Genomic DNA, 16,447 nt, shown 5'->3' with positions numbered 1-16,447 from the left:
ATAGTTTATGTGTTGACCCTTGTGACAAGAAGGATGACTATTTAGTAAGATGTTGAGAGGTTCTTGATATCTACTGTAAAGGAAATAGAACTGATATTCTATTAACCAGTTTTTAGAAAAATTAAGTGTCATTCTTTCATCTACATTATTTCTAAAGGTTAATCAGATATGCTTCCGCACTTCAACTCATTCTCATACTATCCAATCACATGTCAACCATGCAATTAAATTCTATTCACATTAATTAATTGATTTCTCAACACACGATATTAAAGAGAAAAAAGAAAAATATTCATAAGATGCAACGAAAAACATTAACGCGGCAGGATTTTTTCTTAATTACTTTTTTATAATAAATTGTGAGTTGACCACACGATTTCATGATGGTCAAAAGAGAAGTTGTGTGTATAGATATTTTCAATTTGTATCTCCAGAAATTAGAAATCGTATTCTAGGAAGAAAGTGAATATAAAATATTTATCCAGAGAGATAAATAATAATTAGTTTTTAGAAAAAAGAAGAAAGTGAAGTAAAATAAAAATTAAAGAAAAGAATAATGACTCATGAAACCATGTATATTCTTTTCCACCCACTTTTTAAGGGTGTTTGAATCCCATTTTTAAGTGTGTTGGAATGCAAAGTGTTTTCATTTTTTTTTCTTGTCATATAATCTGACTTATCTATAAAAGAATAACTTTGGATTTAAAAGTAAAAGTAAAAACAAAAGTTTATTAATAAGCTTGACAGCTGAGGAGGAAAATTGCCTCTTCAAACGCAAGAACATTTCTTGCAGAAATTTTTACACGTGGATTCAAAATAAGAACTCACATATGAGTGATTTAAAATGAAAATATATTATATTCTTTTTTCAAATAGGACAATAATATTTAACTTACTTTTATTTTACTCATTTTTAATTCACCATTTTAATCACTATTAAATTATCATATCATATCACTAAAAAAATTAAAATAAATAATCTAAAATCGATTACAACACTAAATTAAAAATAGATTAAAAAAATAAATTAAAATATCATTTTCTTTTCACGACACTTTTATCTCCTTTCTCAGGTCTTTTCCACGCATAATAGCATGCTCTTTGTCTTCTTTCTTTATTCTGTTTTCTCCCTTTCTCCGTGATATCCTTTTGTATGATTGGATTTCTTTATGGTACCTATCTTTGCATGTTTTAAATTCGATTTCCCATTTTTTTCATTTCGCTTTGGATTGCAGGCTTGCATTGGAGGTTGCATTCGTTCAACACATTTTGCATCAGGAATTACAGATAAACTTTCTTTCCCTATTTCTTTCTCAGTTTTGCTAATCTCTGCTTTGTAATGCTCTGTGAATTTCTGTCGATCGTTTGTACCTGTGGTGTAATATTTATTAATTTTCGATTTTCGTTTTCTATTGTCATGCCATATGTGATTTTGAATTAGGGTTTTTGAATTTTTGCAACTCTAAATTAGGGATTTTGAATTTCAAATTTCGATTTTCTTGCATCTTTTGGCTTTTTGACGCCTTATATCTTTGCATGGTTATAGAGGTTTGTCGAATATCAATTTATTGTGTTTCCATTTTATGTTTTCAGTTATATGTTGTTTGTCTATTTTTATTTATTATTTATTTATAATTGTCCTTCAATTCCATTCGTGTGTTTTAAGTCATTTTTTTATGTATATCTAAATTTTCTTTTCATTCCTTTTCAAATATGTTGCAGTTGTTCTTCACAGTGGCTTTGTCCACGGTTCCTCTAACCCTTTAATGGAATACACATTTGGTTCTAACTAATGCAATGAAATTAATTTCTTTTTTAAGTGAATATATAGAAAATATACATAAAATTAATACAACCCGTAATTATACATTATATATAAAGTCTATATATATTATAACTGCTATTGAAAGGGAAAAAACAAGTAAATATGGAATGATTAAGATAATATTACCAACTAGCCTTTAATCCACCTCTTGTAATTGGCGACTTTTATTATTATCATGCGACAGATATTGTCGATTAAGTTATTCAACAACCTAAAATATACTTGCTGCCAAGGACAACTGACCAGAATGGAGCCAAAGGTTCCACACAAGCCTGTAATGAATCCAAGTGTCATACTCACATAAAATGCACGATTGACAAGGAAATTCTCATCTTCATCCGATTCAACATTTTGTTCATGTGGTGGTTCCTCTGCAACACACAACTTGTCAAGTGGTTTCCCACAAAGATTGGAATTATATTCATAACTTGAAGCGTCAAAACTTTGTAGCTGAGTGCCAATTGGGATTTGCCCTGATAAATTATTATGAGATAAATCCAACATGGTAAGCCGATCAATTTGGGTAAGGCTGGTGGGAATTGAACCGAATATTTGATTTCTTGACAAATCAAGAAATTCAAGTGAGGTTAGCCTTCCAATATTAGAGGGAATTTCTCCTGTCAAATTATTTCTTGATAAATTTAATGAGATAAGCTCAAACAAATCCTCTATCTCCATTGGAATTTCTTCTGATAATTGGTTGCTTGAAAGATCAATGCTTTTCAGAAGCAATAGCTCATTATTTAAGAATATATGATCTGCACCTTTCCATGTCAACAATGAATACAAATCATAGTAGTTCATGTACTGTCCAATCGATCTAAGGCTGACAAAATACCCCTGGTGTGTATAATCTATCAATGAAGTCTTTTGAGTCATTGAAGTAAAATTTTTGAAGCATTTGGGAATTCTTCCAGATAGACTGTTCAGTGAGAGATCCAAGAGCTGAATGCCTTGTAGATAACAGAGTTGAACTGGTAAACTTCCAGAGAAGTTATTCTTTCTCAAGCTTAATATTTGCAAATCTTGATATATTTCCCCAATCCAAGACGGGATAGGTCCTGATAATCTATTTTCTCCCAAGTCAAGCATTACTATCTTTATGCAATTCCTTAGGGAGAAGGGGATCTCCTTGGTTAAGTTATTGTTTCTTAGTAATAATGCTTGAAGTTCAACAAGTGATCCCATTGAAGTAGGAATCATTCCTGAAAAATTGTTGTGACTCAAATCTAAATACGCCAATGATTTGAAATGGTTCCAACAATCTGGAATTTGTCCAGATAATTGGTTGTTTGAAAGGTCAAGTTGGCCTAAAGCTTCAACTGTCCCATTCGCACAAATAAATGAGGAAAAGTCTGAAAATTTATTTTGAGATAGATCAAGAAATGCTGATCCCCTAAGAAATGATGGAATAGGGCCTTCAAACTGATTGGATGCGAGGACTACAAAATGAGGAGTAACATCCAAGGGAAAATTTGGAATTGTACCTTTGAGGTTATTGAATGAAATATTCATTTTTGTCATTCCTTGTATTGCAACCTTAGCCCAAAACCATTCCGGAACAAAATCTGATATTACACAGTTAGAAATGTCAAGAATTTCAATGTCATTTTGTGTGTGGAACCATTTAGGAAAAGTTGGACCTAACTTGCAAGATCTCAACCCTATGTAACCCAATTGAAATGTTGGGGTCCAGTTTTGGCTAAATTCCAAAGCCAATGAGTTGTCTGATAGATCCAACAACTTCAACTTTGACATGTTTACAAAATGAGAGTCACTCATCACACCTCCCAAAGAGTTCAAGTTTATTTTGAGAGTCTCCAGCTGAGTAGGAAATTGAATATCTTTGGGAATCTTTCCATTTATCTTGTTTTCATCTAGAGATAAAGTTTTTAAAGAAGAGAATGTTGAGAAATCAGGTAGTGTACCCTTGATTTGATTCATTCTCAGTTCTAACTCTTGCAGGGAGGATCTAGCACATCCTGACAAGTTTTGGATTATCAGTGGAAGCTCTTCATTGAAACTGTTATTGGATAGGTGTAACAAACGCAAAGTACATGTGCTCCCCAATGATTTTGGAACACCACCTTCCAATGAGTTTGATTCAATTGATAAAGACTCCAACTGAGGTGGAAATTTGCTACTATCAGGTATCTTTCCACTCAACCGGTTCACAGAAATATCCAATATTTTCAAATTGGAGAATATTGAAAAGTCAGGTAAGGAGCCAGTTATTTGATTGTAACTTAGGTACAACTCTCGTAATGAGTGCCTCACACAACCACTAGATAAGTTATGAACAATTGATGAAAGATCTCTAGTCATATTGTTTCCGTATATGTTTAAATATTGTAAGGTGCACATATCCATGAAGGATTCTAACGCCTCACCCTTGAGTCTATTAGAGGAGAGATCGAGCCGTTCAAGAGAATGCATCATCAAACCAAAATGATTTGATGCAGGAGCCTCCAAGAGGTTATTACCATAAAGGTCAAGCTCAAAAAGATTGTAACTGATATTTGACACCAATTGGAATATCATGGATGATGTAAACTTGTTCCAGGAGAGGTCAAAGACAGAAAGGGAAGTAGAAGAATTGAGCTTTGAAGGGCTCAATGAATGGATGAAATTATCAGAAAGGCTACAATCAGACAAGCTTAATTCTCTGAGTTTTGGTAAATTTCCAATGATTTGCAGCCAACTATGAGAATTATTAAGATTAGCCATCAAACTTAAGTCAAGATGGGTTAACGAGGTGAGATTAGACAGCCAAAGACCTCCATCATGAAGTTTGAGAGCTCCACCATATCCAAGATAAAGCTTCTGCAAGTTTGACAGTTTCCCAAGTTGAGAAGGTACATTTCCTTCTAAAGAGTTATCCTTAAGATCTAGATGTTGCAACTTGGAGATATTTCCAAGTTGATAAGGGATTGAACCCTCCAGGAAATTCCCTTCAAGAATTAAGTAATTCAAATGTGAAAGAAGACCAAACTGGTTTGGAATCCTTCCACCAAAACTAGAATTTGACAAATCAAGGTATCTCAAATTTCTTAGAGAACCAATGAAATATGGTACTTGAATACCTTGAAATCGATTCCAACGGAGGTTTAAAACCTCTAAGTGTTGCAACTCCATCAATGACTTGCTGATGATACCACTGAGAAAAAACTCATCCATAGCAAACCAATCACCATGAAGATCAACTATTAGTATATGGTGAGTTAAGTTGCTACAGATAATGCCTGTCGAAAATAATTTAAGTAATTTAAATATAAGTCAAAGTCTCATACGAAATAAGAAAAAATTCTATAAAATTCATTATTTAAGATTTTAGATTAAAAATAGTGACAAATACTTTATGTGAGATAAAACTAAATTCTCATTTATATATATATATATATATATATATATATATATATATATATATATATATATATATATATATATATATATTTCCCTAATAACCCCTCAAATAAAGATATAAATCCATCAATACCTTTCCATCGGCAACACTCAGGAGTGGTCCAAGACGAGAGCATGCCATATTTATCAACGAAGGCAGTCTTTAAGTGGAGAAGTGCCTGCCTCTCCCTCTGCATGCACCTCACCCCTTTTGCACAAACCTGGTCATCCTGAGATACCAAACACACGAAAGTTAAGATTAGAATGAATTTGGTATAAATTGACATCATTTTTTAAACTGTGGAATTCCCAACCGCATAAGCTCATACTGTGAAGAATAACAATGCCAATGGCCTTATATATAACATACTCTAAGTACTAGAAACTTCTTCAACACTAAAGACTAGAACTTCTTTCTAGAATAAGAACTATAACAGAGGAGAAAAAAAAAAAAACAGAAGACTTAGAAATTTCTCGTCAAAAAATAAGAAAAGGAAATAAAGAAGACTTGGAAACATAAGCAGTTAACTTTTTCTCCATGATGTATGAAATTTCCATTTTTTGTAAACTACATTTCCATTCCATTATTTGATGATAAAATGTTTAAATGATTTGAATAAGTTATTTGATGTTCAAATAATATTTTTTTCCTACCTTACAAAAAGGCATTTAGTGTTAAAAACGTGTAATGCATCGTTTTAGAATTAATTTGGTTATTTTATAAAAAAAAACCAAATTATTTTAATAGTTTCATCTCACTGCCAAACTTTTTTATCTTTCATCACATAATCCATAATAATAATGTTTTTTTTTTCTAAATTAAAATTAAAATTTAACAAGTACGAATAAATATGAATATTATAATATCTGTATCTTATCTGGTAGTATATAGATATAAAAATACTTGTATGTGTTATATACGAGTATTCATTTATAATATATTTTTTACATATATTTATACTTGTAAGTATAAAATTCTTTTACATCTATTTCGAATTGAGTACATGTGTGACTTATATTTATAATTTTCTCTAATTATAATGAAGTTAGCTTTTTTTATACATTAATCATTATAATACAACACTTAGATGAAATCTTACATAAAAAAAAATTAAATTGATAATTAAAATTTAGATGTAAATATTTTATCTTTATGATAATAATATTAAATTATTATATTATATTATATGTTATATGATTATAATGATAAAATTAAATTTATGATAATGAATTAAAAAATAAATATAATAATATAAAAACCATTAAAATAATATTTTATATGATAAAAAAATAAATAACAAAAGAAATAAAAGGATGTGTATAATTAACACAACATCACACTATGTATAATATATATATATATATATATATATATATATATATATATATATATATATATATTATCTTCAAGATTCGAAATTTTTTTAAAATATTAAACTAGTTGAGCTTTTGATGATTAATGAAAATTGTTTTAAAAAAACTTTACAAATAAAATAAAATTAAAGATAAAAGAAAATAAAGATAAAATTTTAATTACTTAGTAAATATTAAATATTTGAAAGTGAGAAAATCAAATATTTTTATATGAAAAAATTTAACAATAAATAAAATTTAAAAATAAATACAATGTGAGATTTAAACAATATTAATAATTAAAAAATAGATAAATATGATTAAATATTTTAATAATTATAACATATTCCAGAAACTTCTTTCAAGCATAAGACTAAAAGAGAGGAAAAAGACAGAAGATTTAGAAATTTCTAGTCAAAAAATAAGAAGAGAAAATAAAGAAGACGACTAACTTTTTTTCCATGATGTATGAAATTCTCATTTTTTATAAATTACATTTCGATTCTATTATTTGATGATAAAATGCTTAAATAATATGAAAAAGTTATTTGAGGTTCAAAACATCTTTATGAGTAGGCTTGTCACCGTTGCATTTATGTTCCAACTACTAATATGCATGTTAATCCATTCTTACACGATCAAACTTCTTAAATAGTCCAAAGACTCATTTAAGTCCGTCTAACCGTCTAACTTTACATTTAAAAAAAATCTTGGAAATATATATATATATATATATATATATATATATATATATATATATATTTCTATAATTTTTAAAAATTTTCAACATCCACAATTTTGTATAATGTAATTATATAATATTTTAAAGAGTTAAATATGTTTTTTTCTCTCAATTTTCAGTGAATTTTAGAATTAGTCTATTTCGAAACTTTGCATAAATTTAGTCTTTTATCTTTCGAAACACGTGGATTTGTACTTTTAATTAAAATTTATAAGTATTTTTCACGAAATAAATTTTAAAACAAAATTGGTAAAAAATATATAATTTTTTAGTAGTGAATGTTACATATTTAGTATTTTATTTTAATCATTAGTTTTTCTTTTTAAACCAACTTTTTAATGTGAATTGTAAATTTACTTTACTCAACGGTTATCTTAAAAGAACATCTTTTATCAATTAATGATCATATATTAATTTAATATAATTACTCAAATAATTGATTTTTGATTTAATTTAGTGGGAGAGTTTTTTCTCCAAGAATAATGTTACGCGTATCTCAATCCAAGCTCTTTTTAAACAATTTTTTATTTATAATTTTATTTTATTTATTTAATTTTTTAGTAAAATTTGTATGATTTTATCAATTTTCATCTCAGTCTTATTATTATTATTTTATTATGGTTATTATTACGATGATGATTATTATAATTATTATTTATATTTGATTATTTTTCTAACATTTCATATTGTTATATTAAATTTACAATTTTGTACATGAAAAATGATTATTATTAGTATTTTATGTGTTAGTTATAAACATGTCAAACCTTATAAAAATTGAATTTGTGGCCCTTGATGACATGAGAGATTAGATGCTAAAATACACTTAGATGCAATGCGTCTTGATGATGTCATTAATGAAAGAAGTAAATCATCTTAACAACTAATTAACAATATCTTGACAATGGATTTCACGAATACTCTAAATTTACTTCATTTCTATTTGTGGTTGAAACAAATGAGTTTTTGATAAAAAATCATGAGAGTCGATCAACTGATTCTGCTCATTCCCATAAGTGAATGCAACAATATCTTTGATTTATATTTTCATGGTCATGGTCATGGCCTTGGTTATGGTTATGGTTATGCTAGGGATCATGGTTGTGGACATGGTCATAAAGTAAATTTCAAAGATTTTATAATCAGAAGTGGAACAATAATGTGAAAAAGGGGAAATAAAAAGGTGAAAATAATGGAAAGAAAGATGAAAATTGAAGTTATCATTAAAGGCCATTTGAGTTGTATTTGTTGTATACTAAAACATCTTAACCAATAAGGAAAATAACATAAAAACACACTTTGCTTATGAAAATGATGATTTTGATTATGGCCTTATGGATTTCACTTAATATTGTTGTTTTCTTTGCTAAACCAAATAGAAACATTTATCACCTCATTAGTGATGAAAGTGTTAAGAAATAAGTTTTTTATTTTTATAAAATGGTAGAAGAAGTCACTATGTGATGAAGTATTTAATTTATTTATATTACAATTTAAGGTAAATTTTCTATGGTATTTTTACTATATTGATTTAAAATATGCATGTATAATGTTGGTACTATGTATAGGTATAAAAATCGATTTTTCTTTTGTATTACAAAATATATATGTGAACTGAGCGTATGATGAACATTTATTATTATATAGATCTTATATAGTAATTGTTATAGAAGCGCGAATGAAGATATTCAACCAATATTATACATTGTACATGTAATACATATGAATATCTTTTAAGTTAATGATATATTAAAATATACATATTATATGTAAGAATGTGAAATATGGGTTTTGATATGGATTTGTGATTTTTATTTTGTTATACTATACATATGTAAAGGTTCAAAGATTTTTGGAGATGATATTTTATATTTAGTTTTATTTAATATGACTTGCAAAGTTGATTAATTTTGGGTGGTACATACAACGAGTTGAGGTTATTAAGTACATTAAATTTAATTATATATATGATCATTTGGAATGCAGTAGTGTTGTATAGACTAATACATGTATTTAGGGCTGGTCAAAATAATCCACATTGTACTATACTATTAAAAACTGCACTAAACTTAAGAATAGTTCGTCTGAACTGAACTGAAAAATAGTTCAGACGAACTGCATTGAACTGTTTTTTATTTTAAAAAACTGAACTGCACTAAACTTAATTGAATTACAATATGAACTGAATTGAACCATTTTTCCGAACTGCACTATTTTTTAATCGAACTTTACTATTTTTAAACTGAACTGTAATATTTTTGAACCGATCTAGTTGTGTACTGTTTTTTAATTGCTTAACTAAATTATTCAGTTACAAGGAGATACATGATAAATTCCATAAATGTAAGACCCACAAAATTTAAATAATTAAATAAATAATTATTAATAAATGCGGATTAGTATGACATGGAGAGGTATTAGCTTAAGTGGTTGAGAGTACTTAATTCATGAGAGGACTTGGGTTCAAGTCCTAGGTATGCCATTTGTGTAGTATTTAATTTTTATTGTTTTAATAATATGAATGTGCGTGTTAATTAAGAATATAATATTTGAATTATATTAGTTGGCATGAAATATGAATTGGAATGATGGTTTGGTATTGACTTGGCAATTGCATGGTTGTGGGTTCAAGCCTTGGGGAAACCTAACTTATACTTTATTTTTTGCTATGGTTAGATTTGGATGGAATGGGAAGGGTTAAAGGAAACCCTAACTGATCTAGCAGCCAAGGGTGGTTGTAAAACAGCCATAAAGGGACAATGAATGGCAATTAACCACCAATTAAGTTGTATTTTCGTTTTGCATTATTGACCTAATTTTAAAGCACCGTTTAAAAGGAAAAATTTGAGTATTAGGAAAGGTTTTGGCAAGGCTGAAATTATACCAGAAACAGAGCACGAAAGTGAGAGTTTTGGTGAGTGTTAGGTGAGGTTTTGGGTCTGAGTTGGTAGAAGAGCAAGAAGGATATTGGCGAACAAGGAGGAAATAACAAATTTATCAAATTGAGCAAGGAATCTAGGTTAGAGAAGTTCCCATTGGTTATTTTAATTTTTATTGCATGAATCGTGATGTATCAAGGGGTTGGGACTGTATTTGTCGTTGTATATCAAAGCTGAAATCGGGTTTCTGGAATTTTTCCAGAAACCGCCTGGCGGTCACACACGACCCGCCGGGCGACACAAGATACAAACCCAGTTTCTGGGTTTCTCACATGAACCGCCTGACGGCAGAGGATGACCCGCTAGGCGGCACAAACTCAGTTACTCTGCCTTTGGCTGTTTTGGATATTTTGGGGTTCTTGTGATGTGGTCATGATGTTTCTATGCTTTAATATGAATTTTTACGAATACGATAAACTGTGTATATTATGATTGTGTTGGGATGCATGAGCGGCACAATTTTGTTGAAAATGACGCTATTACGTGCAAAATGCATATGTGTTGCCATGTATGACCTTGTTGAAATATTGTGTATATGCTTACATAGAAAGATTATGCAAAATAAGTAAACCTAGACTTGTGTGAAGGAACCATTCGTAATTTTGGACTACAAAGGTGTGCTGGAATTGTTAAATGGATGCTTGTGGATCATATAAGAATTGCTAATACATGTGTAGGTTCTGTGTTGTGATGAGCATGATGTTTTAACGAAAGAAGGTTAAAACGGAGAAAATTATGGACTATGGGTGATGTGTGTAAGAGAACTATGGCATGTAATTATTTGGGTTGACTGTAAATAAAGTGTGGTATGTGAAAATAGGGATTTAGTATGGGCGATAATTTGAAAGGATTATGGGATCAATTGGTGTGAGATGGATGGTTTTGGAGTGCTGTCGTGTGTGTGTGTGTGTGTATATATATATATATATATATATATATATATATATATATATATATATATATATATATATATATATATATAATGGTTGTTGCAGTGAGATATTTGTTTCTTTAGAGTATTTAATATTAGTATGTGTGGTGGTATGAGATATCTTAGTATTCATCCGCTGAATTCTGTGACTTGTATCATTGAGCATGATAAAGCATATTTTAATTAGCACTTGAAAAAGAATGTGGTTGTGTCATGAAAGTATTGACTCATTGACTTGACAAAGATGTGTACATAATGATAAAGGATTTGATGGGATACTTAATTGGGTGTGATGTCATCTAATTATAGATTATGACTGGAAAACCATGTTGTGTTATAATTGTAGTCATTCCGTCTAACATCCCCAATGTATTCAAAGTATTTTTCATCAATATACCGAGTGTGGATAATCACCCGCTTGATAAGAGAAGCATACTAAACTTTTTGTTCTTCATTTTGGAAGACAATACCATGGTCATTGTCCGTAGAGGAAGAAGAATGCCTCCAATTTCTAGTGCCGGCAGACCTCCCCAACGTTTGAGAATACGCGGAAGTCGCACAACTTGGTGCAAGAGATGGTCAAGGTTCTGGAGAAGCTCAAGATTCTGGAGATACTCAAGGTTTCAGAGAGGCTCGAGATTCTGGGGTGGCCGATGGACGGGACGAAGGCGAATATGGTGGCTGGTGGACGGGACGAAGGCGAAGACGTGAGAGAGCATAGTGAAAATGTGGCCAGAGCAGGGGAAGACGATTTGGACGAGAAAAGTGGGGGCCCTTAGGGTTTTGGTGGGTAAAAAATAATTATCCTTCTTGCGCTGCTGTAATACCCTTCTTGGTCTCAACATTGCAGTCATTTCGTCTAACATCCCCAATGTATTCAAATTATTTTCATCAATATATCGAGTAGGGATAATCACCTGCTTGATAAGAGAAGCATACCTCAGTTTCTGTTCTTCATTTTGGAAGACAATACCAGTCATTGTCCGTAGAGGAAGAAGAATGTCTTTGTTTTCTTATGTCGATACACCTCCTTACCATCTGAGAATACACAGAAGTCGCACGACTTGGTGCAAGAGAGGGTCGAGGTTCGGGAGAGGCTTGAGAGTCTAGAGATACTCAAAGTTCTAGAGAGGCTCAAGATTCTAGAGAGGCACGAGATTCTTCTAGAGTGGGTCGAGGTGGCGAAGACTGAGATGAGCTCACGGTGACAGGCGCGAAGGCTTTAGTGGACTGGGGCGATTTCCTGGTCTAAAGAAGGCCGCTAGAACGACGCATTGTTGGAGACAGATACGGTGGACGGTGGACGGGACGAAGACGTTAGTGAGCAGGGTAAAAATGTGAGCACTGATGGGCAGCAGAGTGAGGGCCCTTAAGGTTTTGGAGGGTGAAAAATAATTATTTTTCTTGCACGGTGTAATCCCCTTCTTTTCCCCTTTTTTTCTCATTTTTTTTTTGTTTTTATTTTAAACAGATGTCGCAACCGGCATCGCGACGGGACGGCAAATCGAAAAAGAAAACGGGTTTTAAAAAGAGATTTGGAGTCGCCACCATAGTTATTCTGGAAAACTATGGAAAACTATAAAGATAAGACAAGTCTGCAAAAAAAACCAGTTTTTGGATCCAGGAGTCGGTTACGTGTAGGGAAGGTGTTACCACCCTACAGCTCCCGCCTGAGGGCGGTACCTTTAATTAAAAATGCAAAGTCGATGTAGTTTTCAAAAATGTTAATTTTCTCCAAAAATAACAAGACAAAAGCATTAAAAAGAAAAAAAAATATTTTTTTGTATTTTTTTTTGGGTCCGACAAAGATTGAACTTGGTCCTACATATTCTCATGAAAATGAGAAATCAGGATTACGTAGTTCTTTAAAAGGACTTTGTTTGAAAAAGTTTATATTTTTATATTTTTTTAAAATTTTATAACTTTTATATTTTTTTGAATTACTTGAAAATATGTGTCACACGACGCGGTCGGTCGGACAGACACTAAAAGAGAAAGAAAACCTTTTTTGGTATTTTTGAAAATGAGTGTCACACGGTGCAGACGACCGGACAGACACAATGAAAGAGAACTTTTTTTGATTTGTGTGATTGTGTCGTGTGAGCTGGCGATCTTGTGGTTAACACCATATTACCCCAAAAGTGTTGCAAATTTCTTGTTATGGAAATGTGAACATCCACCACTAATGATTGCTCTAGGCACCCTAAATCTAAAAAATATGTGTTTCTTAATGAAAGAAATTATCACTTTAGCATCATTCGATGGCAATGCCCTAGCCTCCACCCACTTTGACACATAATCCACTGCAACTAAAATGTATTGGTTTGAAAAAGAGGACGGAAATGGCCCCATAAAATCAATATCCCACACATCAAAAATTTCCACTTCCAGAATGTTGTTTAGAGACATCTCATTTCTCTTTGAAATATTTCCTACCTTTGACATCTGTCACATTTCTCAATAAAGCCACAAACATCTTTCTAATGGGCCTTGTAGAAATGGGCCTAGTATCAAGCACCCTTTCATTTCTTCTGATCCAGTATTTGTCACCTCAGGTATTTCAAAATAATTGTAAGTGAAAAAAAGAAAGTTCACCTCAGTTGCTACCATGTAAGGAGGTAAAAAATGGTTTAAAAATACAAGGTTAAAGTATCGTTACTCTTGAGACTAGTCACTTTTTGCTAACTGTTTCCTTTTGTGACCCTATAGCAGGCTAGGCAATAACTTGTTGTGAGAGGTCTTATCCCTATAAAATCAAATCAATTTCGTTCTAATTTTTTGTTCAATTTAAGTTGAAGATCATTAGAACACCAATCCTTAAACTACTTTTAAAAGTGATAAAGTTTAGTGATTTGTGTGCAGGCCAAGTCTAAAAGTGGGACAAATGAATCAATTTTAGTACAAGTCCTAGAATAATTTTCAACTTTTAGCATCTGTTAAAGGATATCTGTAATTGGAGTAGACTAATGAATAATAGTTGAAAACGGCATGCAATGTGGACTAAAGTTTAGTGGACCATGTCTTTGAGTTGTACATAATTGGTCTTTTTATTGGTGCTTCTATTTGCTTTTCTTAGTATAGTTAGATTATGGTTGGTGATATCACTAACCACTATCTCTGATTAATTATTTCATAGGTATCTTATATTGTGCAGAGGTTAAACTTTAGGGTATAAGAATTATACTTTTTAATTTACTTTTGAATCACTTCCTCTATTGTTTTGTTGATATTTTGAATTTGATTTATATTAGACATATGCACCGCGACAACCTTGGCAACCGCAAGAGACTTTTGGACTAAAGAAATACAACATTGGAAGATGGAAGCCTGTGGTACCGAAATGAGAATAAGATTCGAATATGTTGTGGAAGATATTTGAACCATTTTGTGCTTTGAGAGATTTGTAGCATTTCATATAGTGTACTTGAATTTGAATTTTTATGTGTATACTTGTTATATTTTGGTGTAAATTTAAATTTAGTTATCAATTTGATGAGTTTTTTTTTATCTATTTATATATAATTTCATTGAATATTGATAAACAAATAGAATAAATATAAAGAATTGTGGTTGAAAAAGCATAAACTAATACATAAATGATAAATAAGTAAAATAAGATAATATTAATATTTTAAAATTTATGGTATTTAGAGATGTTTTGCAACTAATCATGGTAGTTTAGGAAAGTTTTAAAAGTAATTATTTAACATATGATTTGAAATCCATGGAGGTTTTGAAACTTATGGTGTTTTACTGAGGTTTTGAAATTCATTGTATTTTATAGAGGTTTTGAAACTCATGGTATTTTACAAAGATTCTGAAATCCGTGACATTTTACGAAGGTTTTGAAATCCATGGTATTCTGAAAGTTTTGAAACTTCCTGTGATTCGAAACAACCTTGGTTAACACATTCCCTAGAAACGATTTGGCAAGGAAACTTATAACCTTGAGTAAATGATTTAACAAAGTTTTAATCTTTGACTAATGTAAGACTTCTAACCATAAATATCTTTATTCTAGATATTGGATAAAACAAAAATTTAATAATAAATATAAAAATAAAGACGAGAATGAAAATAAATGGGATGAGATATCGAAACCGCCTCCACCCCACTGAAACTAATTTAGACATGTGTTAAAAGACTTTAAACCGATAAGAAAAGATGCGATCAACTTAACATCTTTTAATCTTTTTGCAGTATTTGTATGATAGACGGATACCTAATAATGACTACATTCATTCAAGTTTCTTCTTTTATTTTTTATTTGCAATGTTTTTTTATAATTTTTTTAATTTACACCAAAATAATTTACAAAAAATTAACCATCTTGGCACTCACACATACTGCAAATAGTACAAACAAATCAATAATTGTGGAATTCATTTTCAGAGCACTTTCTTAACGTTTTATCTTTGAAATATTAACTTTCAATTCTTTAATTATTTGTAAGGATGAATTTGATTGTTTATTTTTTTTTCACATAACATTGTCGTTTAAAATGAAAATTCAGAAGTCTTCCAAGTCAATGAATATTGCAATAGAATTAGTGCCCTAAAAAGAGGTCCGATGATTCATTTATCCCACAACTATCAAATTTGTTTTCATACTATAAAAGCAACAACATTTCTTTTGGTAGCAACTTCATCTACGGATGCTATGCAATTTATAGTATATTATATTCATCAGATAAATTAAGTTATATTACTTTATGTAAATTGAATAAAATAATGTGATTAACAAATTTAATCTATGGAAATGTATAGTTATTAGAAAATTGAATTGAAATGTCATTATTATTTTTTATTATTTGAAAAGAAAAAAAAAATTCAAAAGTAATCGTGTAGTACATTTCATGTGTGCGTTTAACTTTATATTTATTGTCTTTTGTTTAGAAAACTTTATGTATGGATAATGTTATTTTGATATTTCTTTTTATATCACATTATCTTTCGTCACTTTTTCATTTATTTCTTTTTAAAATAAAAAATATATATAAAAGTTAACTTTTCATAACTTAAAACTATTTTACTTTTATAAAAAATAATTAAAAGTCAAATTATCTTAAATAATTTTTTTTTCTTTATGTATTGTATCAATCATTCTTGTAATAAGTAGAAAAATGACCAAAATAACTTCCTTTAGTGCATTATTTATATGGACCACAACTTTAGTTTATACAATGAAAAAAACGATGGGAAATGCAAACACGACGACCGAGAAGACTTAGAATGAAAGTAAGAATAGAGAAGGAG

General features: G+C 30.2%; 1 protein-coding gene across 1 annotated transcript; it reads right to left on the bottom strand.

Moving 5' to 3' along the window:
* Positions 1 to 1,954: 1,954 nt before the first annotated feature.
* LOC114180835 (receptor-like protein EIX2) lies at positions 1,955 to 5,535 on the bottom strand. Its single transcript, XM_028067125.2, has 2 exons — positions 5,322 to 5,535; positions 1,955 to 5,067 (listed from the first exon to the last, which is right to left on the bottom strand). The coding sequence occupies exons 1-2, from the start codon at positions 5,515 to 5,517 to the stop codon at positions 1,955 to 1,957; spliced, it is 3,309 nt and encodes a 1,102-aa protein (XP_027922926.2). The 5' UTR covers positions 5,518 to 5,535.
* Positions 5,536 to 16,447: the final 10,912 nt, after the last annotated feature.

Source organism: Vigna unguiculata, chromosome 4 (genome assembly GCF_037176805.1).
Source record: "Vigna unguiculata cultivar grain cowpea cultivar isolate G323 ecotype 2 chromosome 4, ASM3717680v1, whole genome shotgun sequence".
NCBI lineage: Eukaryota > Viridiplantae > Streptophyta > Magnoliopsida > Fabales > Fabaceae > Vigna > Vigna unguiculata.
The sequence above is the reverse complement of the archived record's forward strand: the minus strand, read 5'-3'. Positions and strand labels throughout refer to the sequence as shown.

Excerpts from the sequence above, each read along its gene's own strand:
- LOC114180835 (XM_028067125.2), bottom strand. The coding sequence starts at position 5,517 with ATGATGTCAATTTATACCAAATTCATTCTAATCTTAACTTTCGTGTGT. Across the intron at positions 5,068-5,321 it reads TGAGTGTTGCCGATGGAAAG|GCATTATCTGTAGCAACTTA; the intron begins GTATTGATGGAT and ends TATTTTCGACAG.